The sequence below is a fragment of the Mus caroli genome, chromosome 15 (assembly GCF_900094665.2).
Source record: "Mus caroli chromosome 15, CAROLI_EIJ_v1.1, whole genome shotgun sequence".
NCBI classification, from domain to species: Eukaryota; Metazoa; Chordata; class Mammalia; order Rodentia; family Muridae; genus Mus; species Mus caroli.
Genome location: NC_034584.1, coordinates 92328533 through 92345361, shown reverse-complemented (window position 1 = coordinate 92345361; position 16829 = coordinate 92328533). Strand labels below are relative to the sequence as shown.

Below are 16829 nucleotides of genomic sequence, written 5' to 3'. Positions count from 1 at the left end.
CTCAGCTGCTTGTGGAGCCCTCTGGCCTGAAGCGGGCAGTGGGAAGCTTTGACTCTGTCGCTTCCTCGAGTCTCAGAGCAAGTCCCTTGTGTACTGCCAACTGCCTCCTCCAGCTAGCCATTAGGCCCGGGGTGCGGTGTGCCCATAAATACAGTGCCTCTTGCTGGTTCCTCTTGCTCCACTCATGAATCCTTGGAGAGAAAGGGCCAGAACACTTCACCTCTGCAGGCTTACAGAGAGCCACGTGAGCGGACAGACCAGAGACACCGGAGGGACTGTGCGTGGTGTTTTATTGGAGATGACAATGAGGTGGGGCGGGTTCTTAATGGAGCATGCTCTGTAGGTCACACGCTAGAGCCATAAGGCAAGGGTAGCCAGGTGGACAGCCTCGGGGGCTGTTCACTGTGTCCTGTTCCTCTCATCTAACCCTAACTTAAGTGGTAGCTATGAGTCAGGAAGCCCCTATCTTGCAGGAGCCATGGAGGGAAAGAACAGAAATGACAGATGCAAGGGCAAAGAATGAGAAGAGCAAGGGGGGCCGGAAGCTGTCCCACCCTCCCCCGCAGTCCAGGCTGGCTCTTGGCTTGACTATGCCCCAGTTCCCTAGTCTCAGCAGATGCTAAGCGTCCCGGTTTGGTGAGTGGGCCGTTTTCTAGCAGAGCTACCGCTGTGAGTCTGTCTGTCCTGCCTCACCCGCACTGCTCCTATCTTAGGTGTAAGTGCCCACCCCAGCTGATGGGACAGAAGTGCCGCCATGTTGAGCTCGGATTGCTTCATTTCTGATGTGTGGCAGTGGCGTGAATGGAGTCCCTTTGCTTAGGATCTACGCCTGCTTAGGAACCGAGTTTCTTCTTCCTCAGGCTGTATTGCCCACACTCACACCCTCTCGCTCTTTAGAGGGGCATCCATTCTGGCTGGAAGGCCCCTGCTAAGTGATCCTGGCCTGAGATTGTTGCCCACCGGGGCGGCAGCTTATGCAGGGGGAGGTGCCAAGGATGCAGAACACGGCTAGTACCCGGATGAGAACCTACGGGGTCACTGTGCCCAGGAGGTGAGGGGCCCCTTGCTTCTCCCAGAACCTTGGGACCACAGTCAGCCCTGGACCTGGGGCTGGGCAGAGGGTTGTGTGAGCTGAACCTAACGGCAGCCTAATGCCAATCTAACTCCAACCTGCCTGAGGTGGACACCCCAGCCACTGTGCCTGCGCCTGCCAGGGTGGGGCAGGAGGTGGTCAGTAGCTGTCCTTGGGCCAAGGCCGGTTACGCTGCCAGTTCCGGTCATTGTGGTCATGCTCCGAGTCCTGGGCTAGGAGCCGGTCTTGGGGGTCGTGCCCGTTAGCACTGGGCAGCCCCGAGGTGTGTTGGCGGTGAGGCTGGTACAGGTCCTGGTAGGCATCTGCATAGTCCTCCTCCAGATGGCGAGAGCTGCGCTGTGAAGATCCGGTCCAGGCCTGGCGGGAGCTCTCACTGGCCTCGTCTGAGGGCATCAGGCTGTCCCTCTCCAGGGGTGAGTGCTCCTCTCCTCGCTCCCCCAGCAGCTGCTGGTTCTGGGGGCCACACAAGATCTAAGTAAGGGAAGGGAAGTCTGGCCTTCGTAGGGAGATGAGGTTCTAACCCTCCCCCTACTCTCAATTCCTAGGTTTTTAAGAGTATGCAGTGCAAGGAAGAATTAAGGTGGGGTATTTTCCAAGCTAAGTGCAGAAAGTAAAGTTTTATTTAGCTCCTTACAAATTCAGGCTCTCCCTTAAAAAGTGCCCGGGAAAGCCAGGCGTGGTGGTGCACATCTTTAATCCCAGCACTCGGGAGGCAGAGGCAGGCGGATTTCTGAGTTCGAGGCCAGCCTGGTCTACAAAGTGAGTTCCAGAACAGCCAGGACTATACAGAAAACTCCTGTCTCGAAAAAAAAAGTGCCCCCGGAGATACGTTTGGAGTGTCTCCTTTGTCCCTAGGAGGACCGTCTGATCTCAGTCACTGTGCTGTCCAATCAGGAAGTCCCTTGACCTGTGTGCCCTAAGGTCTGTGGAGCAGGCAGAGCTGACAGTCTCAGCAATCCCTTGGCTTCACACACAGACCAAGAACAATCCTTGGTCAGGACGGGAGCTTTGCCTCGACTGGGGAAGCCTGCACAGTTGTGCCCACTAGAAACAGTTACCTGAAGTCCAGGGATGGCAGTAGGCGGACCCAGCAGTCCGGGGCCCGGTGCTGGGTGGTGGGTCGCTCGCCAGTAAACCTCTAAGTATTCGGCCAGGTGCTCACAGGCGTCTTCTAGCTGGTTCTCATCCAGAATCACATCGAATGACTCCTGGAGAGAGAGAGGACACGGGGAGGTTGGCTTCTCCGCGGCCACTCTGCAGCTCTACCTCTGCACCCCGGGAGCGGGCGTGGTCGCAGCTGACCCAAGCACTCACGGGTGGGCACTGAACCAGCTTATCATACGCCATCATCTGTACGGTGAGGTGTTTCATCTGTGACTTTCCCCTGGAGCGGATCAGTCGCTGCAGTACCTGACGGGGGGAAGGGCGGGCAGAGATGGGCGTGGCGTTTCTCGGGGCTCTGGTGAGAACCGGGTCTAGGAATTAGGCACAATTCCCAACTCGTGGTAGGACATTAGTACCAGGTGAGGAGGGATGTCAGGAAAAGGAGCTGGTCACTCCAGGCAGGACCCAAGCAGAGGTGCACTGTATTCTAGGGAACATCTGGGGGACCCCAGTGTGACCCAGTTCACTTACCTTCGGCGAGGACACTTTGACAAAGACGATGATGGGAGCCAGTGAGGTCTTGGCAAGTTGTGCTGGGTGGTTGATGGTGTCAGCATCCAACACCACTAGCTGCAGGGATTTGGCCAGCTCGAATATGCGCTCAATCTCACTCTGCACCTCAGCTAAGGAAGGGGAGCAGTGTACGAGGGGCTCTGGACACTGCTTACAGCCAGAGCTGCTACAATGCAAGCAAGCCCTGGATAGGCAGGGCACTGGGCAAGGGGGGTGTGGGGGCAGAACTTGAGGCAGGTGGTAGGGCGTGGGCAAGAAGACAAGGAGGTTCAGGTTTGCAGTAGCATCAAGCAGGCAGAGAACCAGGAACAACGGACTCCTCACCAATGCTGGAGCGGGCGGAGGAGCGCTCAATGATGGTCCTCTTGCCAGGATTGTTGAGCACAGAGCGCTTGGCCAGCGAGAGGTCGGCCGTGACGCGTGTGATGGAAATCCTGGAGTGGAGGACCGCACACTGCCATCTAAGCCAAGCGCTCCTGACCCGGCTCCCTGACTCTCCTTGAGAGGACACTAGCTCTGGGCATGCACAGGGAGAAATTAACTTTCCTCCTGATTGATTCTCCTCCCGGTTCCAGACCAGGGCAGCTTACCTGCCATCAAACCTGTGTTTAAGGAAGTCGAAGAGCGCCTTCTGCATCATGTCCGTGACCTGGAGGGGAGGGCGTGGCACTGACAGAGGGCCCCCCCTGGCAGCGGGACAATGTCCCCAAGTAGAGTTCACACCCTACGCAAAGACATTTCCCACTGTGGCAGCTTTGGGAGGGGTAACTCTGGGCTTGGGAACTTCCTCACCTCATAGCCTTTCAGAGAGGGTCCCACCAGCACCACGGGCCGCATGGAGGGCACCACATCGTACGGGGGAACATGTTCCGCCTGCAGAATGGCCAGGAGGTCAGACAAAATCTTGGTCTCGGTGCCCACTTTAGGCCTGACTGCTCTGGGGGACGGGGGCAGAGTGGAGAGTTCTGGGCGCCCTCCCCTCTGGTTCTGTAGATGCCAGCAGTGACTGACCAGGAGGGTCCCCAGAGCCAAAATCCATGACCCCCCCGGCCCAGGTCCCTTTCTGACTCACCTGCTTTTGCTTCTGCTTGGCTTTTTGGAAAAGGAAATAAAAGATTAAAGTTGGTGGAGGGAAAAGGCCCTAGGGGGCTTGGGAGTCCCTTCCCCTGGGGAGGTAACGGGCTCTCCCTGCTGTTCTGGCCCTTCCACCAGCCCCCTTCCCATACAGTTCACTGGGAAGGACCGACCCCCTTCCACTGCGTCTTATTTGCCTAACCAAGGTGGGTAAGCTGAGGGAAGACTACCTAGAGACGGAGGAGGAGAGCGTCGGTTGCCAATGTCACCCAGGCTGGAAGGGTTCCCAGATCTCCTGACAGAAATGGGGGATGGTAAAATGTCCACACAGTTCTATACGTTAACGTTCGACAGATTAGTAACTTCATTTATGACAGCTGAGCATGTACAGTATGTGTGTGTGTGTGTGTGTGTGTGTGTGTGTGTGTTTTAACATTCGACAGATTAGTAACTTCATTTATGACAGCTGAGCATGTATAGTGTGTGTGTGTGTGTAAATGTGTAGCTGTGTTCTGTGGGTGCAGTGTTGTGTTTGGGAGTTCGGGGTGTGTGTGTGTGTAAATGTGTAGCTGTGTTCTGTGGGTGCAGTGTTAAGTGTTTGGGGGGGTGTGTACTGACTCTCAGCACTGTTCTCACCTGGCCTTCTGTTCCTGTTTGAGCCGGATGCTCTCCAGGCGTTGGGGGCTGGGGATGAAGGCGATGTCTCCGCCCTCTTTCACTAGCCTCCCGATCCACCAGTCATTGCTGTACTTCTGGGAGGGAACGAGAAGAGGGAGGAGCTGCGTGAGGTGCTTGCCCAGGGAGGACTCTGGGAGGCTGGCACCAGGAAGGCAGAGGAAGGGCCAGGGTGTGTGGCATGGCATCACAGCACAGGGCAGCCAGGTTCAAGCCTCAAGCTGTTGTGCTTCCAGGTGTGGAATCCTGGATGTCACAGGAGACTGCTGGTTGGTTAGTAACCCTACCCTCCCAGTTAGACACAGAACTCAGGACCAAGCCAGGTCTGAGGATGGTGGGACCCTTGGAATCGGGTCCTGAGTGAGGGGGCATCCAGGTGTGCACACAGATGAAACTGCAGGACCTGGGGAACTATTTTAGATATAGAACGAAAGAGGCGCTGGGGCCTGGGACTGCAAGCAGGAGTAGGCTTCTGGGGAGAGTAAGGTTCATTACCTCTTTAATGTGCAGAAAATCTTTGGCCTCAAAGTTGACTCCAGAGCCCTGGACCGGGCACTCCTCATCCAGAACTCCACAGTAGCTGACATTGGTCCTCACAGCAAATGCCACAGGTTTGTGCTGGGGAATTTGATCATCAGGGCAATGAGAGACCGACGTCTCAGAGTACCTCACGGGGACGCAGAAGCCCCAGACAAGAAGGCTACTGCCTGCTACTACAGTCATACACTTTTCCACACATCAGTACACCCTGACCTGACCCTGGGGTCCCAAGGTCCTGCACAGGCTTGTACCCAGCCTGACCCACTGCCTGCCAGCAGGTATACCTTGGCTCTTTCCAGCTGCTGCTGAGCCTGACTCTCCACTTCTCGCCGGGCACTCTCCCGGTCCTCCTCCAGGGAGACGTCTGAGTCCAGAGAGGGGCGGCTGGTGTAGGAGTCGGCTGAACCCTGGGACGGACGGGAGAGTCTGTGTAATAGTTCTCCTAGCCCTGATGCGACTTTTCCATCTTCTAGGGGATGACTTGACCCCGAAACTGCCTTCTGTGTGCCTCCCGGTACCTCTAAGGCTACATGGAAGCTGCCCCAATCTGTATGTGAAAAGTACAGAGCCTTCTACCCCATGCCTATTTATATCATAGCTCTGAACAAAATCTTCACTTTTCTCTCTCTTTTCTCCCCTCTATTAAATACTAAAATACTAAAGATGATATATTCAGATGGTGTTAAATCCAGGAGACCATGTTCTCTTATCTCCACAAGAGCCTGAAGCAACCTGGACATTATCCCTTTAAGATGACTGGAAAGAGTACAGCTAGCGAACAGATGCCGGCTGGAGCTGGGTGTGGGGGTGCACACCTATAATTCTAGCACTTGGGAGGTCAGGTTTAGTGGCTAGAGAGCTAAAGACTTTCTGGGCTATATGAGACCTACTCCCCTGCGCCCCCAAAGCAGGATGGTGTAAAGGAATTTGCTGTTCAAACAAGATGGATGACCAGAGGTCACTCCAGGGAACCAACAGAAGTAGAGAACCTGGGCTGGAGAGATGGCTCAGTAGTTAAGAGCACTGACTGCTCTTCCAGAGGTCCTGAGTTCAATTCCTAGCAACCACATGGTGGCTCACAACCATCTGCAATGGGCTCCAATGCCCTCTTCTGTACTCACATACATAAAATAAATAAATCTTAAAAGAAGAAGAAGTGGGGGGGGGAGGTTATGGGGGACTTTTGGGATAGCATTGGAAATGTAATTGAGGAAAATACGTAATAAAAAATATTAAAAGGAGAAGAAGAAGAAGAAGAAGAAGAGGAGGAGGAGAACTCATCTCTGAAAGTTGTCCTCTGATCTACACACACATACACGAGTTACCTGGACTAAAGAGGACAGCCAGGGCTACACAGAGAAACCCAATCTTAAAAAACAAACCAACACACACACACACACAGAGAGAGAGAGAGAGAGAGAGAGAGAGAGAGAGAGTTGCCTGCCTCTATCTCCCAGGTGCTGGTGTACCCTCACAGCAGGCTTCCAACCAAGTTTTGAAAGCTATTAAATTCGCTTTGTGTGTGAAGACTGGGCCAAGCTACAGACTTCTGGAAGTTACCTCCCTTTTCTCTCCCCACCCACTTTCTTTCCTTCCCACACCTGTGGGGACAGGGAACTGGGCATGTGGAAGCAGCAAGAAGACACGGAGGAGAGCAACACATGGCTGTATCCCTGGGTACAGGCAAGGCCTCACACCAACCATTTGCTCTGTATCTCTCTCCTTTCCCTGGGCCCAAGGGATATCAGGGCCTGGAGGGAGACTGTGCTGGTGCCAGGCAACCCAGCTGAGATACAGGACCTCGGGGATGCCTTTGGTAAGGTGAAGAGACAGTCATTGAGTTCTGCCCAGAGTAGGAGCATACATCTGGAGGGTTACAGAGTTCACCTTCAGGGCCACGAGGAAGACACCAGATAAGGGAAGTTCAACTTTGAGACAAGCAGCTGAAAGTTAAGATAACTGGATTAGGGAAAAAGACATCTCTTCTGACTCAGTTTCTCCTTCTGGTGTGCAGGAGCCTGGAAGGATTCTTCCCTGTATTCTGAGATGTCAGTGGTACAGAGAAGCTAAGAGGCTAGGTAAAAGCAATGTGTGTAAGGAAAGAGGTTTCAGAATATTGAGGTTGAAGAACAGTCTGTTAAAGCCACTGGCTACGACTACCTACCCACAAGCAGCAGAGGCCAGACTCTTTGGAAAAGGCAAACTCACACCCCTGCTGTCAACCAGGCCTACAGCCCAGCCCTTCCGGTGTGCAAGAGGGCTGGTCAGCTAGGTGTTTGGCAGCCCTGGAATCTGAGCTAAAGACTGTGTCTATTGTAAACCAAATGTCTTGAGGCAACCCCAGAACTGGGTAGCAGTTGCGAGGAGGCCTTTTGCTTTGCAGAAGTACAGGCCAGTCTGCTGCCCCCCACCCCCTCCAGCCATGGGAGAACAAGACCTTGACATGGGGTGAGGGACCTCACTCCCAGGATGTAAGCGCTCGCTGTGGGGTGTGGCTGGCAGAAGAGATAGAGACCAGCAGGTGAAAAGGGCCTTGGAGGATGACCACCTACTATCAGATACTTCCTCAGTACCCGGCAGGTACTGGGAGAAGCATAGCTTCAACCTCCCCAGATCCAAGCTCTCAGTCCAATTTAGTCCTTAACGCCTTTGGGGTATCTAGGCTAGGTGACCTCTTAACCCTAGAGAATGACAGGGTCTCTCCCTAAATTCTTTAATGGGTTGTGATCTGAATGGAAGCCACTACCATAATTCCCATGTCCTGGGGGGTTGCATACGCTGGTCTGGTGCCAGTTAGAAAGTAGGCAGCATTCTACCCTGCAGAATGGCAGGCTCTTGCTTCCCCACCCATTATGCCCCCAAAGCCAGAGCGTCTCAGTACTCTGGAGCTGCTGGAGTTGGCACAGTGCCCTGGTGGTGCCCCCCTTGCCTGGTGAGTGTGTGGGCAGGCTGCAGCTCCTCTCTTGCCTGGCACGGGGGAAGAAGAGGAGGGAGATGAGCCCAGTGGATTTATTTAGAGCCTGATCTCCCTCCTACTGCTTCAGAGGGGGCCTCAGGGAGAGCAAGGAGCTGGCTTCGGGAGGAAGGGAAGTTGGGGGAAAGAGACCTAAGGACCAGGAAAGGTCAGGAGGGAGCAATGGGTCAGCAGGCCACCCTCAAATAACATCCAGGTATCAGTCTCCTGCATCAGCCCCGGCTTCTCACCAGGGATGAGAAGGTAGCTCCTCGGGTCCTGCAGCCCTACTGAGAGGTCTCTCCTCCAGCTCATTCTGACTCCCAGGGCTATGCCAACTGTCCCTTCAACTGTCAGAAAGAGGTGCCCACCAGAGCCTTCAGAACCACCTCTCTGCTCTCTCTTGCAATGTAACTAGCCCCAGAGCCCCATGGAAAATTGGGTCCCGAAGGAACCTGGTCCCAGAATCAACTGACTGACACATGCCTGCTCTGAGGCTCACCACTCCTCTTTCCTGGGCCAGAGAAAGTAGGCTCAACCTAATCCTGTCAGGGGACCCTTTCAAGCCCTGTTAGTGGTCCTTTCCCATATCTCTTGGATTGTCTGAGGGGAGACTGGTGACTCCATGGGGCTCTGACACTGACCCCCCAACTCTTGTCCCATCTTTCCAGGCAGTCTTTCTGCTCTCTGAGCTCCGGGAATCACTGTCTAATGAGCTGATTTGTCTCAGTGGGTCAGGAGATAAAAGCAAAGAGAAGAATTAAATATTTATTGGTTGCCTGGTTCTCTGAGCAAAGAGCTTCCTTCCCATCCCCATGCCCCTGAGCTCCCCTGGCCTCACCTCCAGGCCCTCCTCAGCAGGGGGCTAGACTGAACTCAGTCTGATGGCCCACCCCTGTGGTTGGTGGCCTTTCCAAGAAGCTGAGCTAGAGGCAGTGGTGAGTGAGAGCAGTCAAGGCCATGCGCAGGGGGGGTGGGCAGAGAGGAAAAGAGACCAAGTTCTAGAATTCCTGTCTGCAGAGGCTGGTACTCAGTCGCTAATGTTCTTCCAGCTCCCTAATTTGTCATTTACTTGAGGCACAGGTCCAGAGTGTCTCCCCCGGAGCTCAGCTTTCCCTGTTGTGTTCAGACCCCATGAACCCAGGATATGGAACTCCAAATGTTCCATGTTCTCTCTAAAAACCTCGGTGCCCGGGCCTTCTGTCCTTCCCTCCTCTGCCTCCTATGTCCTGAGCTTTGGGGCCACCTGCTCGAGCCTTCCCCCTACAGCGTCCCTCTGTGCACACACAAGAATACCTGGGATACCTGGCTATGAGAGACCATCTTCCCACTTTCCTAGAGAGCCCCCCGCCGGCTTAAGCGCGCTGCCCCACTCGCTGCCAAGGCGTTTTTTCAAAGTGCAGAACTGGGGGAAGGGTTGAAGAGAGGTGTCATCCCAACTCCCCCACCCCCACCCCCGCCCTCCCCCGCGGGCACTCACCGCCTCCGAGTCCTCAAACCCGGGCACGTAGGAGTCGTCATACATGGGGGAGTCCGGGGTGGGGTGGGGGGGGAGCGAGCGGCGCCGGGGGCGAGGACGGCGGGCCGCGCCCGAGATGCCACCGAGCCGCGCAGCCCTGCGGGCGGCGGCGGCGGCGGAGAGCGCGAGCGCGAAGGAGCAGAGCGAGCCGCGAAGACCAGCTGCTCGCAGCTCAGATCACCGCTCCCCTCCCCACCCCCCAGCCCAGCCGGTCCCACCCCGAGCGCGCCAGCGCGGCTGAGGAATCTGCCGCCGGCTCCCACAACAATAGTGCCCGCCCACCTGACCCCCTCCCGGGAAGACGCGGGCGGCGGGGGCGCGGCGGCCAGGGGGGACCCGCCGGGGCCGCGGAACCGGGCGCACGCGAGTCGGGAAGGTGGGTCCCCGGCACCTCCGGGGCCCGGGCGGCGGGGAAGAAGGGCGGAGAGGCTGCAGGCGGGGCGGATCCCGGCGGGGTGGAGGCGGGGCGAGAAGAGATGCAGAGACAGGGACTCTGGCAACCCAGGAACTGCTCCGCCGGGAAACAAAGGGCTGGCGCGGGGGAGGGGAAGGGGAGAGACGCCGCCGCAACCAGACGGGAGCCCGGTGGAGAATCGAGAGGGTGCGGGCGGCGGGGAGAATGGCTGGAGAGAGAGGAGGACTGGAGGCAGGGAGAACGCGGAGACAGGAAAATGGAGATCTAAAGGAGGACGGGCAGCAGATGGGGAGAGGTCTCAGGTGATCTGGCAATGTCAGCTCTCTGCAAGTCCTGGAGACACCCAAAGCAAACCCCGCAGTGGTACTAGGGAGAAATGGTTTATGAGCTCCCAGACCGTGCCATGAAAACAGTTCCTGCCCCAACAGGTGCCCGGCCCTCTCCATTCCGGGCTGCGGTAAAGGGCCGACCCTTAAGAAGGGGGAAGTTCGGGGACGGTGGCTAGGCCTCCCCACACCTGTTGCACGGGCAGATCTCATCCAAGTTAAGCCGGGATGGCGATTCTCTTCCTCACTTCCCTGCCAAGGATTGTGCCAGACATTGCCAAAGCATCCGCGGGAACTGGGGCAGAAAGGGGCTGTTTTAGGTGAGCCTAAAGGATGGAGGCAAGGAAGGCGCTGTGGGTGGAGCAAAGGTGGGATCCTGACGCTGAGGTTGGGAAGGAAGAAGGGTAAAGCCTACCGCTTTGCAAAAGACCAGAATTACATACGGTGTGCAGGATGCTGGTTCTAATCATCCGGCACCAGTCAGCGCCCTCCACCCCCACCCCGCCATTCGAGGAAAGAGTCGCAATCTCGGAAGAGATCTTCCAAAAGCTGTCATCATTTGAGCTCTCTCCCTTTTTACATCCCCACCACTCCGACCAAAATTTTCCTTTTGCATTTTAACCTCCTGCTTGGGCATCCCAAGAGGATGTGAGGCAGACACCAGCCTTGCTTGGTGTCTCACTTTCTCAACTCAGCCCTTTGCCACTTCTAGCTCCTGAAACCCCGGAGAGTGTAAGTTCAGGACTCTTGCCCACCCTTCTGGTTACAATTGGGAAGGGTTCAAGAGATCTATAGAAGGTTCTGTGCGGTAGAAAGGAGAGGAAGACCACGCACCCAAGCCAACTGGCTTCCCACCTATATCTTATCTTCCTGTTCCCTTGGTAAGAAAAAGATGGGGGGGGGGCTCATCTAATGACACCCTAGTCTGTCTCCTTCTGGCTGAAGGACTGGCAGGCAACTTTATTGGAGCCCTTGTGTCTGAGGGCACCAGCTGCAGCTGGGGGAGGCAGCTTCCACTGCTCCAACCCAGTGTGTTTGGGGGTTAGTTCAATATCTTCTGTGTCCCCAAGTACTGCCTTGTCCTGTACCATCCTTTTCCTTTGTCTTCTTAGTCCCCTCTCTCCTCCCAGAGGGTGGAGAAGTGTCAAAGAGTAAGACCCTTCTGGCTCTCTTCTCCTGGAAGAGGGTCCCGTCTGGAATCTAATTTTGGGACTGTCCACCCACCCATGGGGGTCCCTGAACTGTTAGGCAGCAGATTTGCTATCAGCCTCACGGGGACCTTGTTGTCCTCATCCCCAGCTGGGACAATGGTGTCTTAGTCGGCCTCTGAGAAATTCGTTGCCATGCCAACCACCTCCCCCTGGAGATGGGTTCGAGTTCCTCATACCTACAGGCATCCCCTGGGTCCTGCAGGCACTTGATCTTCCCTCTCCTTCTGTACCTCTGAGCTGCCACAGAGTGTCCACTTCCTTTCTCACTACAGCCACACCTGCCTATGCCAGTTCTCCTGCTAATCCAGCTGTGGAAGCAGGATCAAGGAGGAAAACCTTAAACGACCAGGTGTGGGAGCGGAGAACCTCTAGAAAACTAACTGGGCAGCAAGTGGGGAAACTGAGGCAGGAACTGGGAGTTCTACTCCAGGTGGAGGCCCCTCACATTCCAGCTATTAGGTTGCCCCCTCCCCGGGAACTCAGAGAGGGTCACTGAGGGAGCCTGGCACGGCCCTCCTTTCAATAGCCCCCCTTCCTCAGCTTCCCAGTCAGACCTCTCTGCATGTTTTGCAGGAGGCACCAGTTCCAGCCTTCCCTTCCTCTCTTATCCAGAGCTCTCAACTCCTGTTTTCGCTCCCGCCCCATGCTGCAGTTTCCCCCAAATGCCCGAGCTTTTCTCCCACCCTTCTGGGGAGGGGGCCCCGGCGGTTACCTCGTTCAGCAGGAAGGTTGCACTGGAGTCAGAAAAAGACATAGACCGGGTTAGCGGCCTCTCTCCCTCCCCCGGGCCAGGGGCTCCGAGGCGGGAGCGGGACCCAGCCGCGTCTCTGCACACCGCTCCAGCCTGCACGCCTGGCCTCGCCCCACGCCCGCCCAGCTCCAGCCGCCCGCTCCCTCTCCTCGCTCCTGGTTCCACCCCTTTCCCTCCTCCTCCTCCCTCCTCCCTTCCTTTCTAGCCTCCTCCTTCTGTTTCTCCCGCACTTCCCTCGTCTTTCAGTCTAGTGTGTCTCCACTTCAGTCTTGCCTTGCTACCTCCCCAGTTCCCTATTCATCTGGTGTCTCCCACTGTCCTTCCAATCCCCACCCCTCTTTCCCACCCAGCCTTCCCCCTTCTCTCCCCCTCCCCCAGATCTCCAGAAAAGACTGGGTCTTTGGAGCTCTGCCATCGCAGGCTGAGGGCGGGAAAGGTTCAAAGGCAGGCTCTATCTAGGGAGAGGTTGGGTTCGGCTACCCCCAGACTCCCAGCTTAATGCATCTAGTGTCCCACCCCCAGCGCCCTAGGAAGAAACAGTGTACTGAGTCCCACCTCAGCCGGGAAACAGACCGAGAAGGAAGAGTCAGGTGTTCAGTCCGTTTGACCAAGCCTCAAGACGCCCCTCTGAGTTCTGGGGAAGCCACGACCATCCACCCTGTCCTGGTCCCGACCAGGCTTCTGCAGAATCCTTTAGGAGACAGCCCAGCACGAACGCCTCCTGGGTCAGCTAGGGTACTGCAGGTCTCAGCTCCGCCAAAGGGAAGGTCAAGGCGAGGTGAGGCTGCCGCTTTCCCTACCCGCCGTAGCGCCCCCTAGGTTCGATGGCTGGGTGTCCGCACCCACCCTCCAGGTGGCTGCATCGGCCGCACCTGCTGACTCCTGCCAGCAGGAGGCGCTGCCGGGGAGGACGCAGCCTGGATCTAGACCCTGCTGAAACCTCCTCCCCACCCCACCCCCAAGAGCCCCAGGAGAGAACCCCAGGTCGCACTCTGTCCCCACCCATGTGGGGTTCTTTAGAGACACTCTTGTCCCCTCCAGAGCCCTAGACCGCTCTTACCTCCATCCTGATCTCAGGGCGAGCCCGGGCAAGCCAGGCAGCATCCCAGCTCTGTCTGGGCAGCAGAGAGTACAAAGTCGCAGGACCGCTTCTCGGGTCAGTACCCCTTCTCGTCCCCTCCGGCGGGCACGTCAAAGCGGACAAGCCCAAGTTCTGGCGTGGGAGGGGGGAGCGAGGGTGTAATCCCAGTCCACTTGCTCACTACATCCTTCTAAGCGGACTAACCTCTCATTGGTTCTTCCATACAGAACCGGCCCCTTCCCTGTTCTTAAGACAGTGACTGCTCGTGGGCCTGGGGCAGGTGGGAGCAGAGCCCCTCGTGGAGACAGAACTGAGAGATCTAATGACCTGGGGGAGCCTCCAACTTCACCTTGGGGGTTTCCCAACAGAAAAACTCCCTTTCTCAGCCCTTCTTCGAACCTTCTTTTTCCGGGTGGAGGGGGCTCGGGACCCCTCCCCTCCACCTTCCTGTTCCCTGAAGATCTCCGGAGACTGTGTCTACTCTGCTGACTTTCCACTGGTCCCATTCCAGAGAGAGCTAAGGTGGAAGAGCATCCATTCTCAGAACGCTCCATTCCAGGTTCCTCTTGGGCTGGTTTTAACCTGGAAAGAGCCTGGGAGGGCACTGCTGCCCCCCCCCTTCCTCTGTGGTCTGTTCCTGCCACAGATACAGTTTCTTTTCTGCCACCCCTACACACTCAGCTTCAACCCTGGAGAAGAGACACAGGCTTGGGGACGAGGTAGCTGGGTGGGGAGGATGTTCATCCTTTTCCTTTTGTCTTGTTGGGGGTTGTCATGGAGGGAGCTAAAGTTTTGCCTCGGCAATAAGACCTGGAGGGAGAGATGTATCCCCCCCTCCCCCTCCCTCCTTGCCTCCCCCGCTGACCACAGCTAATGGACTAGCTCCTCTGGGCCTTGGGGCGCTTCAGTTTTCACAGGAGAAGCGATTGTCCCTGGCTTCCCTCCTCCCTCTGCCGAAGCCTACACCCCTGAAGCCATCTCCACCCCCTTTAAAACATAAATATCGGTTCTCCGAGTTTATCAGAGGGAATCTGAAATGCAAAGGGGAAGCCCACGCCTGTTTGATCATTTGCAGGCAAGCTGTCCGACCCGGTCTGAATACCAGGTAGGTAGCAGACCTGGACCCCGGGACTCCAGGCCAAAGGCCCTCCTCCCAGTGAGGTGATTGGCAGGTCACATACTCTCTGCCTCTCCACATAAGGTCTTTCAGTTCTCTGGTCAGGTTACTTAAGAGAGGTCCCTATTGGATACCTTTTTGGGGGCCCTGCCTCAGCTTGGCTGGTGCAGACCTACCAAACCCTAGGTTCCCACACAGGGTCAAGAGGCTTCATCACCACATCCTTCAGTCTCCACTTGCCTCCTCAGAATGGCATCATCTGGACATGACCAGAGCAGAATCTGTGGCCCACCACATCCATTTTTTTTTTTTTTTTTTTTGGTTTTTCGAGACAGGGTTTCTCTGTGTAGCCTTGGCTGTCCTGGAACTCACTTTGTAGACCAGGCTGGCCTCGAACTCAGAAATCCGCCTGCCTCTGCCTCCCAAGTGCTGGGATTAAAGGCGTGCGCAGGCGTGCGCCACCACGCCTGGCTACATCCATTTTTTAAATTTAATTTTATTTATTTATTGTATCTGTTCGACCAAAACATGATACATGAAGTTAGATACTGTAACTTCTTCAGGGAATTCCCATTGTCAACTCCAAATATTACTTTGGGAAGTTCCTCCGACATCAAGCCTCAGTCTCTCCTGCTGCAATCAGTACTCTCTTCCTGGGCTCCACCACTGGGCCCATAGCGTTATTTGATGCTTTGAGGCTCTCCCGGGCTGCATCCCCTGATGCAGCATTTGCTATAAATATGTCTGAAGGGTTTCTTGCTGACAGTGCTCAGAATGATAGCACCTTCTCTCCGGAAGCCGGGCCCCCAGAGAGAGCGAGGAGTCAACTATGGCTTCCAGACCCAGCTCTTTCTTGCCCACTCTGAGGCAGACAGTGAGTCTGCTTTGACCATTTGAGGAATCCCTCTTCACTTGAAAGAGGAGAGTGAGTAGCCAGAAATTCTTGGCTCTCTGGGCTTCTGCTGGTAAGGGTGCAGACTAGGTGCTCTGTAAGCGTTTGCTTTAGTCTTTCATCTCAGTTTCCCCTCTAACGCCACCCTTGCATGTGCCAGTTGTAAAGAATGGATTCCAGCAGGAACGGGGCTAGCATAGAAACAGAATTCAGGCTGTCCCCCGAAGGATGGGACACTGAGAAGGCCAAGTCCCTGATGTGGCTTAGACTTTACCACCATCCCTCCACACTATAGACAAAGAACTGTTCGGCATGCGCCTCACACTTAACTATCCTGAATCCCTCCTCTTGCCACACACGGGGTCAGCTCAGGTCCTCCACCCCCACGGTCTAGTCTACAAGCTCTATAAACATCAGCTCTTAGCCAGAGAGGCTGGGGCTGAAGAGATGGGGGTGGACCGGCAGAGCCAAGAAGAGGTGTGGGGACTTCTAAGTAATGGGAGCTCCAACAGAGCAGGACTCCTGAGGCAGGGACAGCTGAGACGCGTCAGGGGACAGAGAGAGGGCTGTGGGCATCATTAGAAAGGTAGCCTGCAGAGCCTCAGCCAGGGCATGAGGCTGAGCCTGGTATATGCTCGGCAGGGAGCTGAGCGCAGTGGCTCTCTGAGATCCTTCCGGGTCTGGACCCCAAGTATCAGCCCAGACTGAAACCCTTTTCACAAGGACTAGCGGGCCGTGTGCAGCACACGGGGCTTGGAGGTTGGGCACCTCCGGTGGCTTGTTCTCCCAGCTCTCCGCTCCTCTCAGCTTCCCTCTCCGACCCCACAGAGCTGTGGCAGCCATCTCTGGCTCAGAATGAGGGCATAGTGCCTGCAGCCTGCTGGAAGATGAATTATTGAAGAGGGCGTAGTGCTAGCTGCTCACAGCTGCTGGCTCCTGGGCCAGCACTAGCACTGCCTGTCACTCTGTGGCTTCTCACTGCTGGGAGGGGCTCTGTCGCCTTGGGAAGGATATTGGGGAAGAGATGCACCTGGATGGGGGTGGAGGGTGGGGTTTGGACAGAACCTTCCTGCGAAGAAAGGAGGTAGGAGAATGTCCAGGTGAGGAGGCTGCTCTTAGGATAGAGAGCTGACACTCAGCTTTGAACCGGACTGGGGATTAGGAACGGAAGACCCAAGCGGCTGCTCGAAGTTGCAGGTTTGGACTCCTATAGGCCTCTGGGATTACAGAGGCAGAAGTTCCGATGTCTGAATGACATGAAAGCAGCTGAGTGACAGGACGTTGAGGGTGGCCCTGGTGCCTCCCTACACACAGGACTCTGTGTGTGGGAGGAGGGTGGAGTGGCATGGAGAGTGGGTAGTTAAGCATCGGGGTTCTGAAAGGTCGCCCAGAAAATCTTGGAAAGAAGGCATTTGGAGTCTGAAGACCGGAGGGAGGGCCTGATTCTTGAGTTACTACTTGTGTGTAGTATTTATTGTCTCAGAAATTGCTCTTTAAAAAAAAAA

General features: G+C 55.9%; 1 protein-coding gene across 4 annotated transcripts; it reads right to left on the bottom strand.

The window, feature by feature from the left end:
* Nucleotides 1-273: 273 nt before the first annotated feature.
* On the bottom strand, nt 274-12380 carry Cacnb3 (calcium voltage-gated channel auxiliary subunit beta 3). Of its 4 annotated transcripts, none has more exons than XM_021182825.2 (13): nt 12196-12380; nt 5344-5466; nt 5015-5137; nt 4481-4596; nt 4075-4139; nt 3843-3862; nt 3563-3643; nt 3361-3419; nt 3095-3204; nt 2729-2880; nt 2408-2503; nt 2152-2301; nt 274-1546 (listed from the first exon to the last, which is right to left on the bottom strand). In XM_021182825.2, exons 1-13 carry the CDS (start codon nt 12235-12237, stop codon nt 1232-1234), a joined length of 1452 nt encoding a protein of 483 aa, XP_021038484.1. In that variant the 5' UTR covers nt 12238-12380; the 3' UTR covers nt 274-1231. The 4 variants fall into 4 exon arrangements, with proteins under 4 accessions (XP_021038484.1, XP_029325990.1, XP_021038483.1 ...); XM_029470130.1 differs by having other exon boundaries at nt 4075-4136; XM_021182824.2 differs by lacking the exon at nt 12196-12380 and adding an exon at nt 9493-9952.
* Nucleotides 12381-16829: the final 4449 nt, after the last annotated feature.